Here is an 18,384-nt window from a genome sequence, read left to right as displayed (position 1 = left end):
AATACAACCTTCCTTTTTTCCCTTTCAATAGGAATTCAATGCATTGAACCAAAGCCCACGATACACTGCTCTGTAGAGAGGTTCTAGCTGTTGAGCCTTACAAGCACAAAAAGGGCAGCAATGGGGCGGGAAAGATATGGACTGATATAGTTCAGTCTCTGAAGAATTACCAGCAGCTGAAATGTAAGCAGAATCTCTGACAGAGAACAGTCAGGGAGAGATTTTCTCTTCCTCAGGCTAGGTACAAAAAGAAAGAAAGGGAAGAAATACGTGCATCTGGAACATCTCCTGAACGGGATGAGCTGGATGTTCTCTTGGAAGAGATTACGGAGAGAGAAAAAGCTGATGAGGAGAACAGAGAAGATTTCAATAGAAAGAAAGAGAATGATGATAAAGTCACTACTGAAGAACTGCGAAAACAAGCAACGAAAGGATGGGCCAGACGAAGAACAGGAAAACCCAGGAAGGTAATGAAGGTGACACGAAGGACAGGAGGAAGAGAAGGAGTGGCAGTGATGCTGTAGAGCTTTTAAAAGAAAACAGTGAAAGAGAAATGACACTCCGTGAGAAGGAAATTGAGATGAAGAAGAACGAACAGCAGGATAAGGCTAGCCAGTTTCAAGTTATGGTGAACCAACAGCAAACACTGCTGCAGGCTATGCAACAACAACAAGCACAGCAGCAGCAGCAGCAGAGCCAAAATCTCCACATGATAATGGCTCAACAAAACCAGGCCATAATGTCTGTTAGAAAAAGTAATGTCCAAGCCCTGAACATGTTTTTTGCTTTTGTCTTTTTTTAAGAACTATATTATCCTTTTCTGTTGGAGAATTTTCAAATCCAAAAAGATTTTCTGATTAAATATCGTTGACATTACTATTGTGGTTATAATTAATGTGGGTGTGATAGTTGTATTGTGCAAGCGTGGATGTTACAAGGCCGGAAAACCATGTTAGCGAACATGGGTGAACAGAAGGATAAAATGCAATCACTTCAGTTGGCTTTTCTACAGCAAGAGCAACAACAGACCAAAACTATGATGGCTTTTTTGAAATACTCCTTGTTGCCAACTAATTGCAGTAAGTTCGTTTCACTGCACACTTTGTTTAACCTTTTAACTTTGCTTACGTTTAATAGCAGGACTGCATAATGTTGGGTTCCTGATTTTAATTCTATTCTACTGATTCATCGCATTTGAGAGAAAAGTTCGCCAAGCGACAGCTTGATTCCCGAGCAAATACTTACAAGCTTGGATGTCAAAAACGTATACTAGATTTTGCTGAAAAAACTCTTAAAGCCAATGAAAATAGTCGGCGAGTTGTTTGTTCCAGCGAAATACTGCTGAAGGGTAGGGGGATCACAGCCAAAAATATCCGATGTTGTGTTCCCATAAAGACAAGTGAGAGCATTTCTTAACAACGCACATACAATGTACATCTTACCAACGCTGCTCAAACCTATTTTTAAATTCTTCTTAAAGTCAATAAATTTAAAGTAAATTACAATGTCCCCAAACAGCCACTGCACTGAAGATCGGACAGAACTCATGGAAGAATAGTATGCCTCCATCTGTGGCGTTGAAAGAGCATTCCGAAATTATACTGCATTCTTAGATTAAGTTGAGAGCAAGAAAGACATCTTGACTCTCTTGTAAATCAAGATGCGTGCTTGAAGATGTACACGAAGGGGATAGGCAGGATCTCCATAAATACACAGTGGGTCGCCAACTGGTGCAAACGCAATCGCTTGTAGATTGGCAAGAAGGTTAGAGTCGGCTAACATTCCTGCATCGTGCGTCCTTCCCTCTGAAAGGAACAAACAAATAAAAAGCAACGGGAAGTTTTGACGTCATGTGACGGGGTAATTACGTCATGATTGCCAAACTATAAAGGAACACTTGTCTAATATCAGCTAAAAATATGAAAGTTACAATAATTAAAGTAGTTTTCTTCATTTTTGAAAGAGATTTTTTTATTTTCTGAAATAGCTGCCTGTGGAAAAAAATGTTTTTTCCATTAATACAGTAGTAATTACAAGTGGTTACAATTACAATTAATTACAAGAAGAGGAAAAGAAATTCAAGCACGGGTACAGTAATAATTACAATTAAGTACATTAAGATACTAAAACGAAGTAAGTAAAGAAAGGAACGAGACTGCAAAACTTATTAGAGGTGGGACCTTAACTTAGGTTTTCTTCTGTCAAAAAGTGGTTGCCGTGGCAAGATAAAAGTCAATCATCACTAACCGACCACAATATTTTTTTCAGATAAACTTCTGAAAAAGTCCTGACGTTTTAGGCAGTTTGCGCTAATATGAAAAAAAAGTTATTCCGGTTGAAAGTCGCAAGGGGGGGGGGGGGGGGAGGGGAGGGGGGTGGAACCCGCCCATTCCCCATCTGGTCTAGATAGGGTCAACGTGGTTGAGGTCACTATCTCCCAGCTTCGTAGCCGGGTCCTGTTATCCATGCATCGTGGTATTTAATTTTTTCTTTTCCAGTCACACCGTGTCTTGACCCTGAAAGAAGCTCATCAAGCAAAAGAGACGATGAGGTATTTACATAATATCAAATCTTCATATAAAGACGCCTATGAAGACCTCCCTATCGCAGAAAAGTTAGTTATTCTGGCGATTTTCTCATAGAAAAAGCGCTGTTCTCCATAATGTTAATAATTTTTTATCTATTGATCGTTAAATTCATTAACGTTGTCTAATATTTATCAAGTATTTCTAGTTAAATTCAGTGACCTTGTCTTATGATTATCAATTGATATCGATATATCGTTTTCCTGTTTCTGCTGGGCTTTGGGCTTTTTTTTAGGTATTGATCAGCCTGGTCAAATAAACGACAGATAAAATGTAATGCGGATGATACGACTGGGTCATAATAGCGAAAACTGGAAGCATGCAATGAATTTGTATTCTTTACCCCTTTATTTACAAATTTAAAATAACACATAAATTTAAATAACAATGCTTTTTATGTCACTGCATGATATTAGTATTATAAAGGAAATAAAGGGAGAAGGGAAGGTCGTGGGTTCAAATCCCATGTTTCGTAGGCTAATTGACCGGAATAAATATATTATTTTAGAGCAGAATGGGAAAGAAATCTGGGATCAAAAAACATTGAATGGCTGTCTTCAGTCCGTCTGATTAGTTTTAGGGCCCAATATGTGATGTTTGGAAACATTCACGGGCTCCAGATGTCAAGTGTTTGTGAATCGGTTCTGATCTCATAATTCGTGACGTGAATTGCGAGCCGCAAGTATCGCACGCATATTCGATCTTCCTTGAGTAGGAAAGAGTTTGAATCAGAGCTTGAAACTTGGTACAAATAAAGTTCTTTTCTTCGTCTTTCGATATATGAGATTTAATTTAGAGAAAATGACATACCAGAAACACTTTTATTTCAATGAAAATAAGCATTAGTTTCAAGGCCATTTTGAGTAGCGTACACAAATCTGCATGCCTTAGAAAGCAGCCAGCGAGTTTGGAATGTTTATTGTATTAATTCTCTTGCGACATGGTTGGTCTAGGTTTGTGTAAAGTTCCACGTTCATTGGGTTATTTTACACCGTGAACGGGGCTTCGTCCTTTGACCTAAATTTTCGCGGTTTTCATCGGCCTGTGACCGCACATAGGCCGCATTTCAAACTCTTGCAATTTTCTCAAAACATAAAATACCTTGGAACTTTAAAATATGATTTTCGAAAATAGTTAATCCAAGGGTATCTTCAGACAAAATATCAGAAATTCGACCAAGTGGTCGCTGAAATGCAGTTCTCGATTCTTACAGGCAGCCGCTCTTAATTCTTCGTTTATTCCAAGTGCTATTCTTTTCCGAAGTATGTATAGCAGGGTGTAGCTCATCTAGTCCTAGAAAATCGAGACTAACCTTCTTTAAAATTTCATTTCAGCAGATAACGCTTCCTGTTAGAAAACGTAAAGGTATATCGCGAGGAGCTTCAGTGGGAGTTTCAACGTCAGGTATACTGATTGATAAAGAGACGTCATGTTTAATTTTCATTTTCAGAAGCTGTTTTTTGAACAGGAAGCAGTGTCTTCTCAATCAGTTTAAGGCCATTGTAAGGAGAGTTTCTTTGAGACACTTTAATAAAGCGAATGACACTGAGTTAAAATTGGGCAGAGAGAAAGGTCTTACAAAATAATCTGTCCCCTAGATCACCTGATGTGTCACGTGATCGTTTTCTTGGTCAATGCCAAGATGTGCGTTTACTGTGCTAAATAATTCAGTATCAAATCTTCCTCATGAGGTGGTATAAACACCATCAGTCAAAACTGGAAGCAATGATGCATACGTTTCATGACGTGTTGAGGTTAAATAAATAGTCAATAATCAGCCGTTTTGGTCATTCTATGGCGAAAGGTATGTTTCCCGTCGTGAGAAACTACCCGGTGAGAAAATAGGAACGGCATCTGGCATTTCAATTGGAAGCGTGGCGGTGGGGTTTATCCATAACTTCGCATGCATAAAAGCTATAACAAGGAAGCTTCAAGGATAGATATTACGTCCAAAGATGCTTTCTTTAAGGTCTTCAACGGGAAGTGTTGGCGTCAAAAGACCTGCTTATTACGTCATTATTGCCAAATGGCGGCCATCTTAGATCCGCCATTTTGGATTGATGGATTTCCTCAGATCTTCAGGAAAACGCCGTAGAAATTGAACGAAAAAGGATAAAGGAACACTATTGTAAGCTAAAATAATGAACGTTACAATGAGAAAAGTACTAAAAAGTCTACCAGAACTACTAGAAAAAATCTGTTAAAGTCTGCAAGTTTCGTGTCGTCTCCGCTAATATTAAAAAAAGATATTTAGCTTAAGTCACTGCGAGTAGAATCTGCCCCCTCCCCTTCCTGTCTTGATATATAAATATATGCTTGAGGTTACAAAATCCCAGTTGCGTATCCGGGTATTCTTATATATCTACAGGTGTATTTTTGTTTTGTTTTCAGTAGACTTTATGTGTTCTCTTGACCCTGAAAGAGGCTCATCAAGCAAAAGAGACGATGAGGTATTTAGATAATATCAAAGCTTCATGTAAAAAGCGCGTATGGGTTCCCCTTTATCGCGCAGAAAAAGTAAAAGTACTTATTCTGGCAAATTTATCGTAGAAAAAGCGCTCTTCCATACTTAGACCAGTTGTGATGTCGAATATTATCGATTGGTTGATGAATTGAACAGCGCTGTCCAATATTTATCGATTAATATCGATTTATCGGTTTTCCGTTGCTGCTGGAAATTTAAGCTATTTATTAGCCCTGTGGAACGTAGGTCACATAAAATTTAATGCGGTTAATACGACTGGGACATAATAGCATATTCTTCCCTTTTTATCTACAAATTAAAAGCAACACATGAATATGAATAAAAATTCTTTTTACCTGCTTGTTTTTATTTGTTATTTGCCAAGAAGTGTTTTTCTATAGTACAGTTTGTTATATATACTTGGCATTGAGGTACCGTGCGACTAACTAGTAGAGCGAGAGTAACGACGAACGTCAAAATATGTTTTCTCTCAGTTATTCCTGTGATATCATGTGGAAATTACGTCATGATTTCCAAACGGCGGCCATTACGAGTCCACCATCTTGGATTGGTGTTTTCGCCAAACTTCAGAAAACTAACAAAATTTGCTAACAAATTAACCAAAACCATTAAAAAGCAAATTTAAATTGCCTGTTAAAACAAGAATTCAGCTTTTTCTGTAAATCTGTGTTAAAATTCTGTTGCCAGGGATAACATTAATTTCAGTGACACACCAAATTATATTCAGATTAATCTTAAAAAACATGATAAGATGTTTAATTATTATAATAAATATCAGGAAGTAATCATTATTCTTAGTAGTTTTTCTCTTTAAAAGAGCATATTAAATGATTTAATTGCAACCAGCTGACTCCTGGAATATAATAATCGTTGATGACTTTTTTTGTTCTGAAAGCATGACCAGCCAAAGAGAGGAACAAGAGGATTTGAACAGGGACTGAAGGCGAAACAGGGTCTGCTTAGAGGTAACATATCTGGAAAAAGAGTGGACTACTCCAGACGCACATTTTTCTCTCCTGATCCTAACCTCCGTATTGGCCAGGTCAGTTTAAGGACGGTGCCTACTTTCGTTACCGTGCATACGTTCTGCGCATCTTGAAATACTCGGTTTTCCTATGGGTGGTGCCTACTAATACCGAGATATTTTTGAGCCGTTTAAAACTATGCGGAGAAAGCAGAACTTAGGAAGCGCCATACATTTCTTTTCAGAACATAGCTGTAGCTGCAGCGAGACTTTCAGTTGCCAGGGGTAAAATTAATTTTAATGTCACATCAGATTAATCTAGATAAAGACTGCAAATTTTAATTTACCATAACTGTAGCAGCAGCGAGACTTCTCAAAATCTGTTCAAAGTACTGTTGCTTTAGTTGTTCATATTTTGTTACTATTGCTATCATCCGCATCATTACCATCATCATCATTTCTCACAAAATCTCTAAAACATGTCACGAGCTTTGGTACCATCTACCTAAGTGTTTGAAAAATATAAAAGTTCATAAATGTCGGGGACAGAATCCACCCCTCCCGCTGTATAGATAGATTAATATCCAAGGCAAATGAAATAAGCTATTATGAGATACTAGCGCGATAACAAAACCAGTTTTTCCTCAAAGGAAACGCAAATAGTTTTTTGAAACGAACATATTTAATTAAATAAGTTCTAAGACTTCAAAGTTAGCTATGAGCTAGTTTTCAGAGAATCGACTGGACAGAAATCGGTTGGGAACGATTGAGTGGAGACATATTTTAGGAACTGTGTAATAATTGCCTAGAAGGGGGAGTTGAGAAACCAGAGGGGGGGGGACATAAGGAAAAATGACAACTAGAGAGACGGAGGGGGGTAGATAAAAAATAAAATTTAATACGTATAGGGACATTTCTTTTGTCACTCTTTTGTTTTGTTTTGTTTTGTTTTTGTTTTTTCAAAATCTGGTATTATGGTAGAAGAGATCTTACAGTTCAAATATTTGTACTTGCTTACACTGGAATTAAACCGGGAAAATATCAACTCCAGGTATTTTGATCTCTAACCTGGCTGATTATTTAGTATTTTCCTATTTATTCTGGAGTAGGAAAGGAATGCCTCTGTTCAATATATATTAAAACAGTGCTGCTTTATTGGCACCAGGTTTTATTGAAACAGGAACGGAACGTTGTAAAAGTTGCGCAATGATGTTATTCAGTTAAAACGAAAGATGCCAATGTAGGATAACCTACATTGTATTACAATCAAAGAGAATGGAAAACCCAACTGTTGAATTGAATAGCAGTAAATTGAACGATGTGACTATAAGCAGTTTGATTATTTAGCAAAGTAAGCTTATGAGTAACCCAAAGTAAGCTCAATAAGACAGGAACTCCTTAATTACATTTTCAGATTCTCCAACAAAGCTTTTGTCTGTTGCAGATGTAAAACAATTAAAGTGTCTCGTAATCAATTCCATTCCTTCAACTTGCTGAACGCTATGTATCAATGGATCATACAGTCTCGTTGTCAATTGGTGAGCCACCCAAAGACAAAAATATGACAGAGACTCTCTTGCGCCTATTGGCTAGGGCACTGCTTTCTTTTCTCTTCCTATAGATTCTAAAGATTTTGCTGTACATAGACAATATTGGGAAATTGGCAGAAAATTTTGCATCACTCTCTCCATAAAACCTGTAGTTATAAAGCGAAAGGCATCTGTATTAAATTTGTGGTGGTACGTTAGTCCTGTTTGCAGTTTGCCAGTTGTTTTCGTGAATGGGCTATTGCTATGCTCAGTAATTTTATTTTTCAATGTTTCTAACAGTTGTCTTAACTTGATTGCCTCGCTCTTGCATCTCAATATATTTCTATTGTCATTTGAATTACTTGTTGTGCCTGAGGAAGACATCCAACTCTAATGTTATTAGTAGGTAAGGCGAGGTTAAATTTAATTTTTGCTTAGTGAGAGGGGGACGCGATTTAATTTTGAGGCGTATTTTACCTATTTCCCAACCCTCCCCCTCCCATCCAGGTAATTATTATACAATCCCTTAATTGTACGTTTGCTTCCAAGTGCCATTATTTTCCAAAATTTATAGCAGATTATAGTTCCTCTAGGTCTAGAAGATCAAGACTTCCTTTCCTTAAAATTTCATTTCAGCAGATAACTCTTCCTGATACGGATGATATTACGGATGATATACGTCGACCACCCGAAGCTTTGCGAGTTTCACCGTCAGGTATATGTTGATAAACAGTCGTGCTTAATTTTAAGGAGCTGTTATTTCAACAAGTAGCAGTGTTTCTTCAAGAAGTTTAATGCCTTTGTAAGAAAGGGTTTATTCATGACAACTTTTACAAAGCGAATGACTGAATCAAAATTGGGCGGATAGAAAGATGTTATCAAAATAAGCTGCCCTATGGGTCACCTGATATGTCACGATATCATTTTCCCGATCAATGACAAGATATGTTTTTACTGTGCTTGATAATTCTGTATCAATTCTTCCTCATGAGGTGGTATAAACACCATCAGTCAAAATAGTAAGTGATGATGCATACGTTTCATGACGTTAGATTGTGGGTGTTGAAGTTAAATACTGCCAAATAATTAATAATCAGTCGTTTTTGTAATTCTATACCGACAGGTATGTTTTCCGTCTTGAAAAGCCCATCTGGTGAGAAAATAGGAACGGCATATGACATTTTAATTGGAAGGCGTGGTGGTGTGGTTTATAAGGATGGTGTTAAACTAGTGTTTCCTCCTAGTATTAACCTTCCTCTGTACATAAAAATAACATTGGAGAACCCTTCCAAGTACTATGGCCTAATAATTGAAAAGGATCTTCAAAATGATGTCGTCTTTTGTGCGCCGGTGATTAATCTTCGTCCCAATGGCTATTTCTTCGAAAAACCTGTCACTTTGACATTTCACCTAAATATCAAGGCTTTTAAGTGCGACAGTGTTGTCATATTGCATGGTAAAGAAGCTAGAGACGGAAAGATCCATTGGAAAGACATAACTGATACTTCAGTGATTAATAGGAGAAAAGCGAAAGTAACCACTAAAATTAAGGGATTCTCGCTTATCACGGCTTTGTTGAGGCTGACTTTGATCCGAACCAAAGAAATCGTTGCGAGATTAAACATGTTGGCATTCAACTACACAATGGCAGTGCTGCTGGACGTGAACTCCAATGAGCTTGCCTTACTATTTGTAAGTCGAGACGTTTACAGTGAAGAGTTCTACAGAGAGTGTGAGACCTCTGCCCTGGTGCAACTAAAAGCTGAAGGGTATAGGGAGCTACTGGTACATTCCCTTGATGAACATGAAGAAAGGCGCATTTACAATCATGAAAACCTCAAGGTTGCTGTTCGTCTCGGGGAAGATTACAAACTCGCCCACGGCCATGACAATCACAGCTTCGCTGTAGAATCCTATGTTTGGTGGAATACAGGACATGTCATAAAACTTTCACTGGAAGGCACAAAAGATGTTCGAATTCTGTGTGGAAAAATATCTGTGGAAGGAGAGTATGGGCACAGTAGCGAGGGTTATTTCTGCGAATTAGGTGAGTTAGATTGCTAATACAATTAGCATAATTTATTAATGGTAACTATGAAAAAGACGGTGATGACGACGAAGTTGAGTATGTGGTCGATTACATGAGCCGGGTTGGCTCGGTTAGCCGATCGAGATGAGTTTCAGCCCGACAATTGACATGAGTCGAGCCAGGCCAGGACTGGGTAACTTAGACATTGTGTTGTGAAAAATAGAACAACAAGGAGAAGAATCTAATTCATCATTTTTGCAAGCCGAGGCTAGTCGGGTTTGTCCGGTTTTCGTGTAATCGCAACATTGATATTTGTTGTTTAACAAGCATAACGAAAGCATGGGCCAACCAAGGCCCGCGGCTCATATCGAATTGGACACTATGACAATACTTGCTGATTTTGCGGACTTTTGTTACTGGTATCGGTGGTTGGGATGTTTGACACAGCACAGTAAAATTGAGTCCCGGTTTCCCTCTCTCCTTTATGCTTTATGTTCGTCGACAATGCAAACGAGGAGGAGCCACCAGGATGATATGCATTGCCTGTTGAAGTCGATCTGTTATTTGACCATTATAACAGGACTTTACATTAGCTTTCCCAGCTTGCGAACTCGTCTTACTGGGTCGACTCCGTTTTGAATGTAAATAACAGAGCCCATTTTTTCAAAGAATGAATGGTTTTCCAGTGGATAGATCTTTATTCTTGTCAAGGATGTACCCTTTAAAAGCTTTTATCCGTTACATTTAATATATTCTTGAGCTGATCAGGCCAGCTTAACCACATTTACAGAAATAAGGACCTTTAGAATATTTTAGTAGGCACAGAAATATTACTTCGCTTATGTTTGTAAAAATTGGTTGCAGATTTGCATGGTTATGTGAGGGGCCTATTGGGTGTAGAGGAAGCCATCTTTAACGTCATACCCGTCGCTCAAGAACTTGACATTCCCACGGAGGCGATGGATCAAGTCGTAAAATCGTGCAATGACGATGACCAACAACTAGAAGTAATTTTGAACCACTGGTCAAAGGAGAAAGATGTGCCAGAAAGTCTTGCTGCTCTAAGGAAAACACTGGAGGGTATAAAAAAAGGTTAGTTGCCAGAAATGTTTATCTTTTTCACGGAACTTTGGTCGGACATAAGATTGGGAAGTTGTTATTTTTATAAATAAGCATCAGTCACTGTTTTAATGAAGTAAATATATGAAACATATATTTTGAACTGCGGATGAAAGATCAAATAGAAGAAAGATCCTCGCAGTTCGTCCGCAACTTAAGCAGTTGCGAAAAGAAAGCCTGAAAAAAATTCAATCACTGATTGATTAGACAAAAACTCGTGAAACTCCACAACCTGTAGTAACTGATGTCTGTGAAAGGGTTGTGGGCAACTAACGTAATCAGTTCTGAGTGATGCACTGCCTTCTCAACGAGGGAGCATTAAAATACTCTAACTGGTTGCTGAAGGAAATCTAGGATATTAACCGCTACCACTTGCATAATTGAGGGCCAGACTCGAGAACCAGCTGTGATTTGAAGCTATTTGACATGACGCATGCCAAAATAAGACAGACTTCCGCTATTATATTACAGAACCCTTTGTTTAACCAAAACGTTTTATGAGGGGGGTGAATAGGTCTATGGATCGGCGGATTTGGTGAATATTTTAGCCCGGATTCTGGATTCAGAGCGAAATTTTAACGGATCTGCGGATCCTATGATCACAGCGGATCGCGGTTTTATCCAGTTTTGGGGCCCGGATTTTGGATTTTGGTTGTTAGGAAGTTCAAGTTTGCTCTTTTTTCTCGCATCTGCAAGATTTTGTTTTGATACAGATGTTGGTTACATAAATATTTCGTTGATAGTCATCCTCAACGCTAAAACACAATATCACGCAAGGCAACTCCAACAACTGAAGTCGCTTTGTATCTCGCGTATCATCTCACGCGGCAAACAATTTGCAGATTCGGATTTAGTTGATTTTTTGAGCGGATCGACGGATTCAGCCATTAATTTTAGCGGATCGGCGGATTTACATACCCCTTTTCACCCCCCTCTTTTATATGAATGCATAGATTTTCCGTTACTTTCCTTTTCAAGAAAAAGACTATCACTACATGCTGTACTGTGCTGCTTCGTACTATAATTGCATTTTGTTGCTAGATTGCAGAGTAAACCAAAGAGGGAAGATGCATATCAAGCACTTGAGGTACTTTGCAGCCAAGATCTCGAGCTTAAAACACGACAGTCCTGATCTGATGAAGTATTTCTCCAGTAAAGTCCATACTCTTTGCAACATTGTGGTTACTGACTGTTGCATCGAGTTGGAGAAATCTGCCGAAGGCGTGGAAAGAGCAGCTTTATCCACAAACCACGTTGTTTATCTGGCGAAGCATGTATTGTTACCGCAACACGTTTATAAATGTTGCCAACAGATATGCTCGTCTGCTGCAGAAAGCATCAGCGAACCGTTCCTGGTCATCGTTCCTGACCTCATTCAAAGCATAAAGGAAATCTTCGTTATCAAGAAGAATTCAAAAGCGCAAAATGGCTTGAGAGGCCTGCCTGGCAAAACAGTGGAAAATTGTGTGTCTAAAGTAAGAGCTGCTGAAAAAGACAACAAAGTCTCGAAACTTATCTGTGAAGTGTGTGAAGTTCTTGAGCAGTTGTGTCTGGAGAATTGTGTCAATCAATCCACCTCAGAAATAAAGATGTGGGGAAGCAGTTTGGCGATTCTTTCCATGCTGGAGTGCCTGAAGCCGTTCTTTCAAAACTGTCTGGAACACGTTAGGTTGCATAAGAGGTTACAGCTGCTTTCGGGGAACATGAAGGGCATCATGTCAGATCCGCTGCAGTTCGCCGATGAGGTCTTTATGCGTGATTTAGCCAACGTTTCAATGAGCCTAATCCATTTTGCCAAGTTTGATCCTTCAAATCTAGTGCGATTTGAACTTACCGACTCAGCAGATTCTCTCGTAGCCTGTAACAGAGCGAATTTAGAGTACGACGTACACCAGGACACATACTCTCAGGAGTTCCACATCAAGAAAGATTTGGAAGACGAACTCCAATTACACGCAGTTGCTTACGTACACATCGATGGACAACCTCGCAAAGTGGGAGCATTCCAGGCAGTGATCATGCTTTCTGAATCTGCTGTGGAACATTTTGATAAATGCGTGGCGCGTTTCCACAACGTCGCAATGATAAAGCTGCAAGACACCAATTCAGACAAACGTCGGGTGATTCTTTGTTCAACGCAGAGACGGACACTCTCAGAACTGCTGCTCGTTTTGAGAAGAGATCTGAGTGAAGACGTTCTAGACCTGACACAGTCCGAGGTCACCCAGTGTCGCCTTACACTGCGTACACTTCCTGATACGGGAGAAGCTGTTGTGAGTCTCCGCCTGGTTTACAAATGGGGATCTGAAGCAATCGTCGTCGACAGCAACGATTTCGAAGCTGTGGCTGACTCTTCTGCGCAAGGCGCCAGAATACCAGAGGCACAACTTGTGGGTAAGTCAACTTTACCTATTTTCCTCATCAACTAATCGGAGGCACCCAATGGTTCTATTCGGTTCTGTAGATATCTGTTCGGATGAGCTTTATCGTCTCGGAAATTCGGATTTTGTCGTGAAGGAAATCTGCAGCTTCCTTGAGCAAAATCAGCTCAAACTTTCGTAGCACAGGAAAACTAATTAAATTTATTTTGTTTTCGACGGAACAAACATGTCATCAAAAGTGCGGAAGAAGGTCAGCTAGCATTTCCGTAAAACCAACAAGTTATTAAATTCAAGGAATATAATTTTATTCCCTAAACTTTCTGCAATCAGATTTTCAGCTTACACTTTCGAACAGATCAAACTGTGTTAAAGCTTATACACAGATCTGCCTTTAACGATCTGGAACACCAGAGACAACATTTAAATGTTCCGGTTGGGTGCTTCTGTCTAGATCCCCTTCGCTCTTTTCACAAGCTAATTTTGAAGTCCTTTCGGAAATTCGCATCTTAATTTTGTAATTGAATTATCCGAGGAGTTTGTAGAGGTTGGTATGAAATCGGTGAGTCGTCGATAGTTGTCGATAAAAAGAGAAAATGCCTTCCTTATAGGACGTTTTGCCAGTCTTTCCCAACTTGAAGGTGCTATTGTTCTGTTTAGAAAAACACTCTGTCCATAATTAGGAACTCAATAAACGTTTGGACACTATTCTCCACTCAGAAAATGACAATTTTTAATTGGGCTCTGAGGTGGAACGATGGTATTGTTTCTCCACCTGACACTGTTAATATTTTGGCACTAGAACTGTACCAATCAGGGCTTTTCAGGTTGTTTGCATGATTATTTTGCCTCTTATTTTTTTGCAAGGTTTAACAGCTCCACAGCTGGTGGAAGAGGCATGCGCAGCTGTCTCGTTGGCTTCGTCCGATGGAAACCTTGCCTTTGGTACCAGCTTCTCTCAGTTCCAAAAACACGTACAAATAACTTGCGAGAAAGTCGGTGAGTCATTTTTCGCGTTATTATGCAGTTATTTCAAAAGATGGCTCTGACAGACATTATAATACCTAAATAAAGCCAAAACCCTTAAAGGCCTGTCTTAACATTCACGTCTTAACTGTTCGTATTTAAACAGATGCTTCTGAGATTAAAATAAGAGTGAAAATAATTAGTATAGAGTTTAAGCGGGGGATTTTATGTCAAGTAAATGTGTGGAAAAAAGTTTGTTTATTTAGGTAAATAAACCTTTTCAGGCGGCTGGTGTATCGCAGGATAATGCCCGAGGCTGAAAGATTGCCCGAAAAATGAGCAGTTAGCCGAGAAAAGAAGCTTCGAAGGCAACTGTGAAATTTTGACGACAATCTTTCAACCGAAGGCATTATCATCCAAAACAAAAGCAAACCGGAAAGGGGTAGCCTGCTAACAGCAGACGTATTTCCGGTCGTCGCTTCTCTCCCGCCGAAAAATACTCTGCAAAGCTAGCATTTTTCCCCATGTATTGGCTATGTTTTCTTTGTTTGGGTTTTCATGAACAATGTGGGAACCATCCATTAGCAGCATTTCAAATATTGTGTCCCTGGTATCCTTTGTGGCCGTGGCAATCAATGCAATGAATGGGGTTCTTGGAAGGAGGGACCAAAACTCGTGCAAACGCGAAAACCAAACTCGAAAAGCTGCATGTTTGTTTTCGTTTTTGACTTTCCCCTAGCATGGAAAATATACTTGTATTAACATGTAAGCTAAACGAAATATTAGCCAGATAGAACATTCAGTTTTTCCAGCTAAACGGGGTGAAACAAGCGCTCTACTTTTTCCTAAATTAAAAAGGAGAGAAACTCACCGGAGGATATGATGTAAACATGAGACACCAACTTGCAATTCACACGCATAATTTTAACAACATCGACGATGTTGACAAAACTTTGCTCATAAGCTGAAATACATAAATGATTCTCGCCCGCAATAAAGAAATGGAATAAAGCTTACCAGTGGCAAACGACATGTGCCTCATCAACAGCGACAGCTCTCACTGAACTTTTGTAAACATCGCTCGACAACATCTTACGCCATCTTGTTTCACCGAGCCAAGACTCTGGTGATCCATACACGATTAAATAACTTCCTTTTTCGACTGATCTCATTTCTTCATCAGAGCAGATATCACTAAGTGACACTGCGCTTATTCCAAGGGATGTTAAGCGCCTGACTTGGTCTTTCATTAGGTTAACCAGCGGGACGATACAACGATGACAATGTTTTTTACACGAGATGGTTCCACATGAGAATACACAACAGGCAAAGAAATACTACAGACTTTTCGAAACCAGTCGGAAGATTCACGAAAACATCGCTCTTAGATTCAACGGCAAGTCGCAAGGCTTTCTCTTGATGCTTGTTTAGTCTTTCAAATCCGAAAACTTCGCATACTTTCCTCAACGCATATTCAGCCATATTTTCCCACGCGTTAGCGAAAGATCCACGAAAAAGCTCGCGAGTTACTTCTTGGAATATGCAAGGTGAAAGGAGATTGGTCGCTAACATTTGACGTCACGGAAATTTTTTCTCGGCTCGTTTTCGCAGACGTTATTTTTCGGCGGGAGAGAAGCGACGACCGGAAATACGTCTGCTGTTCGCAGGCTAGGAAAGGGGTAACCCTCCGATTAGTTTCCGAAACGTAAGCACCTTACTGTGGAAAGGACAAAACAGCCAGTGATGGCCACGGCATGATTGCAGCCAAATAGCTACAAGTTAATTAACTAGTTTATTAGATTTTATTAAATTGTGATTGGATTACAACAACTATGACCTAAAACGATGCCGTTGTTTCTTTGTTTCTCTCGTCAAAAAAAAAAATGGCGGCGGTTATCAAATCAAAGGACTGTTATCGTCTCAGCAACCACCGTCCGATTTTGTATCACGTGACGTGTTTTTGTCCAATGGGGACAAGCGGAAATTAAAAATGTAATTGCAGATACTCAGTCAGAAATACAAGAAGTTCGGCTTATCCCGTGTAAATTGGTGTTTTGTCGCTGTTTGTCGCTTCACATGTTGTTTCGTGGTGAAAGAAATGACAGCATTTTGATAATGCTTATAGATGTTTACGTCGGCCATTTTTTCGTTATCTTGTTTTAGAGTACCACTTACATCAGAATGTCATGAAAGGCCATGTTTGTGTCGTTGGAGACAAGACCACTTTGAGCAGTCAGTTACCCAATCAAAGGTATGAACTGTTAATCATTGCGTGGATAGCGGTCAAACGTTTTAACAAGGGCGGAACTAGAAAATCCAGAAAGAGGGGGCAGAAGAAATTGTGGTGAGAGCGCAAGCCCCACTTACCAAGCCATGGAAAAATTCACATTTGTGGAGATTCTGCTTTACAGTAATTCTGGGAACATTTGTGACCAAAACTAAGGCTTCAGAAGAAGACAGACTTTTATGAGGATTTTTTAAAACAATTGAGTGCATAACACCACTCGAAAGACGGCCAGTTACAAAAACTTTTTAAAAATACAAGGAAAAAGCCCCCCGTACACACAAAAAAAATAATAAAAAAATCCGCCCCTGGTTAATGTACATGCGCGAATCACTGTCAAGTAGTTTGAAAACGTTTCATAAACGAAATACAGAGAAAAGGATCCTCGTAGGCGGGACGACTGGATTAGTGGAGGCGGCTGCAAGGAAAAGCTTGAGAAAAACTTGAGCGGGAAACCTTTACAAGAAAGGACAAACATGAAAGTGACCTCGGGTAGTTATCAAGGTTTTCCAAAAATTATATGGAGTCAAGTGTTCGAAGAAGCAAAGGGTTTTGGGTCTTATTACATTACACGTGAGGGGTGATGAGAGATGTACAGTCAAACCTCCGCTAACGGACACCCCCCGTAGGCGGACACCTCTCGTAAGCAGACACTTGGTCGTGTTCTCAGCTTCATACAAACACTACATTTTTAACCTCCTACAAGCGGGCACCTCTCTTAAGTAAGCATTTTTTTCTGGTCCCGAGGGTATCCGCTTACGGGAGGCTCGACCGTATTCAGACTAAGGGTTTGGGGTGAGGCAAAACGATACAGTTTGTATTCCCTCGTGCTACTAAATTATTAATTAATAAATTAAGAATTGCTGATTTATTACCACATTATTTATCAAGCAGAAAAATTGATAGAAATCCCATGGCCGAAATGATTACGGACTTTGCACACTCGGATTTTTTTCAGAGTATGCCTGTGTCATTTACTGATTAATACATCATTCTCAACTTTCTTCTTGTCTGGCGGAATAAACGTGGTTCCTGATCCATGGATGAGTTCAAGGGGGGAAGTGTCGCTTTTGTGAGCGATTGGCTCAACAGAAAGGGCAGAGAGGGTCTCAACAAACTTTGCAGTGTTTTCGAAGCTATGTATAGAAAATGTGACAGAATATAAATGAACCAACTTCCAAAAATCCAAATAGTATACACCCAAAATTGAAACATTTTTTTGGGGGTGGGGCTAGGTTATGGCATTTAACGACTGTTTGGCCGTGCCGTGCGGGAATTTGAACAAGCCAATGTTCAAAAGTTAGAATGCCCGGGGGAGGGATGTCGACGTTTCAAATTGATTCGTGCATAACTTTTCAAAAGCTTCATCTCACTTCACTTTACTTTCTTTTTTTTTCAGCGCTCTTCCGGAAGGACCCTGTTCTGCTACCAATAGAAGCATTACTGATGGACGAAGATCATAAGAATCTACGATTAACGAAGACAAATTTTAATCCCGCGGCCTAAGTTCAAAATTTGGTAAAATTTCAACTTGAAATTGAAACCTGCCTTCGCTTGTGAATGAGCGCGAAATACAAGGCATCATGGGAAGGCGAAAGACCACAGTCCTTTGCGTGTTAATGTACATAATGGAAGAGACGTCTGAGTATGAAGAAGAACTGAAACTCTTATCTCTCTTGAAAACTTTTGAATGGGGCTGATTGCACACGGGCAAGTTTTCCTTGTGGACGCCAAAATTTGTCGCGTTTTTCTTTGAACACTCCCTGTCAAGTTCAAAAACCGAATTCAAATTTTTGGAAACTCAGAAACTTGCTCGCCGTTAATACACAAACAAGTCACAATTGTCAAGAAACTTGTAAACGGAAGGTTGATCGTCTCAAACCGGCCTAATGGTATTTGGTGTTGATAAGGCCATGTAGCCACGGTGAAGCGTTAGCTCCTCCTCAGAGGATTAGATTCGCTCTAACGAAGGACATAGTCAATAATTTAGGGACTGATTATGAAATTTTGCCATGAAAACAATGGTGCTGCAATTTATGTTGGAA

The 18,384-nt window shown here is 39.5% G+C and overlaps 3 protein-coding genes and 1 pseudogene across 5 annotated transcripts in view; 3 read left to right on the top strand and 1 right to left on the bottom strand.

Annotated features, from left to right (window-relative positions):
* The window catches only part of LOC146462848 (uncharacterized), an 846-nt pseudogene extending 44 nt beyond the window's left edge, over positions 1–802 (top strand).
* The window catches only part of LOC146462847 (uncharacterized), a 24,472-nt gene extending 6,186 nt beyond the window's left edge, over positions 1–18,286 (top strand). Inside the window, exons 3-13 of one of the 2 annotated variants that reach the window (XM_085085138.1) lie at positions 2,499–2,551; positions 3,920–3,989; positions 4,977–5,035; positions 5,966–6,112; positions 8,203–8,278; positions 8,687–9,610; positions 10,457–10,684; positions 11,753–13,105; positions 13,957–14,088; positions 16,219–16,306; positions 17,739–18,286. In XM_085085138.1, the coding sequence (XP_084941264.1) occupies positions 2,499–2,551; positions 3,920–3,989; positions 4,977–5,035; positions 5,966–6,112; positions 8,203–8,278; positions 8,687–9,610; positions 10,457–10,684; positions 11,753–13,105; positions 13,957–14,088; positions 16,219–16,306; positions 17,739–17,802 (3,194 nt within the window). In that variant the 3' untranslated portion in view covers positions 17,803–18,286. Of the gene's footprint in view, positions 1–2,498; positions 2,552–3,919; positions 3,990–4,976; positions 5,036–5,965; positions 6,113–8,199; positions 8,279–8,686; positions 9,611–10,456; positions 10,685–11,752; positions 13,106–13,956; positions 14,089–16,218; positions 16,307–17,738 lie in introns of both variants that reach the window. The other variant, XM_085085137.1, reaches the window with a different exon arrangement.
* LOC146462841 (uncharacterized) overlaps positions 1–18,384 on the top strand; it is a 166,853-nt gene that overhangs the window by 31,316 nt on the left and 117,153 nt on the right. The gene's annotated exons all lie outside the window — the stretch shown is intronic.
* Positions 1–18,384, bottom strand: part of LOC146462844 (uncharacterized) — a 239,352-nt gene that overhangs the window by 137,000 nt on the left and 83,968 nt on the right. The window lies entirely within an intron of this gene.

This window comes from Pavona decussata, unplaced genomic scaffold (genome assembly GCF_977016875.1).
Source record: "Pavona decussata unplaced genomic scaffold, jaPavDecu1.1 SCAFFOLD_184, whole genome shotgun sequence".
Classification (NCBI taxonomy): Eukaryota; Metazoa; Cnidaria; class Anthozoa; order Scleractinia; family Agariciidae; genus Pavona; species Pavona decussata.
This window is presented reverse-complemented; position numbering and strand designations above follow the sequence as displayed.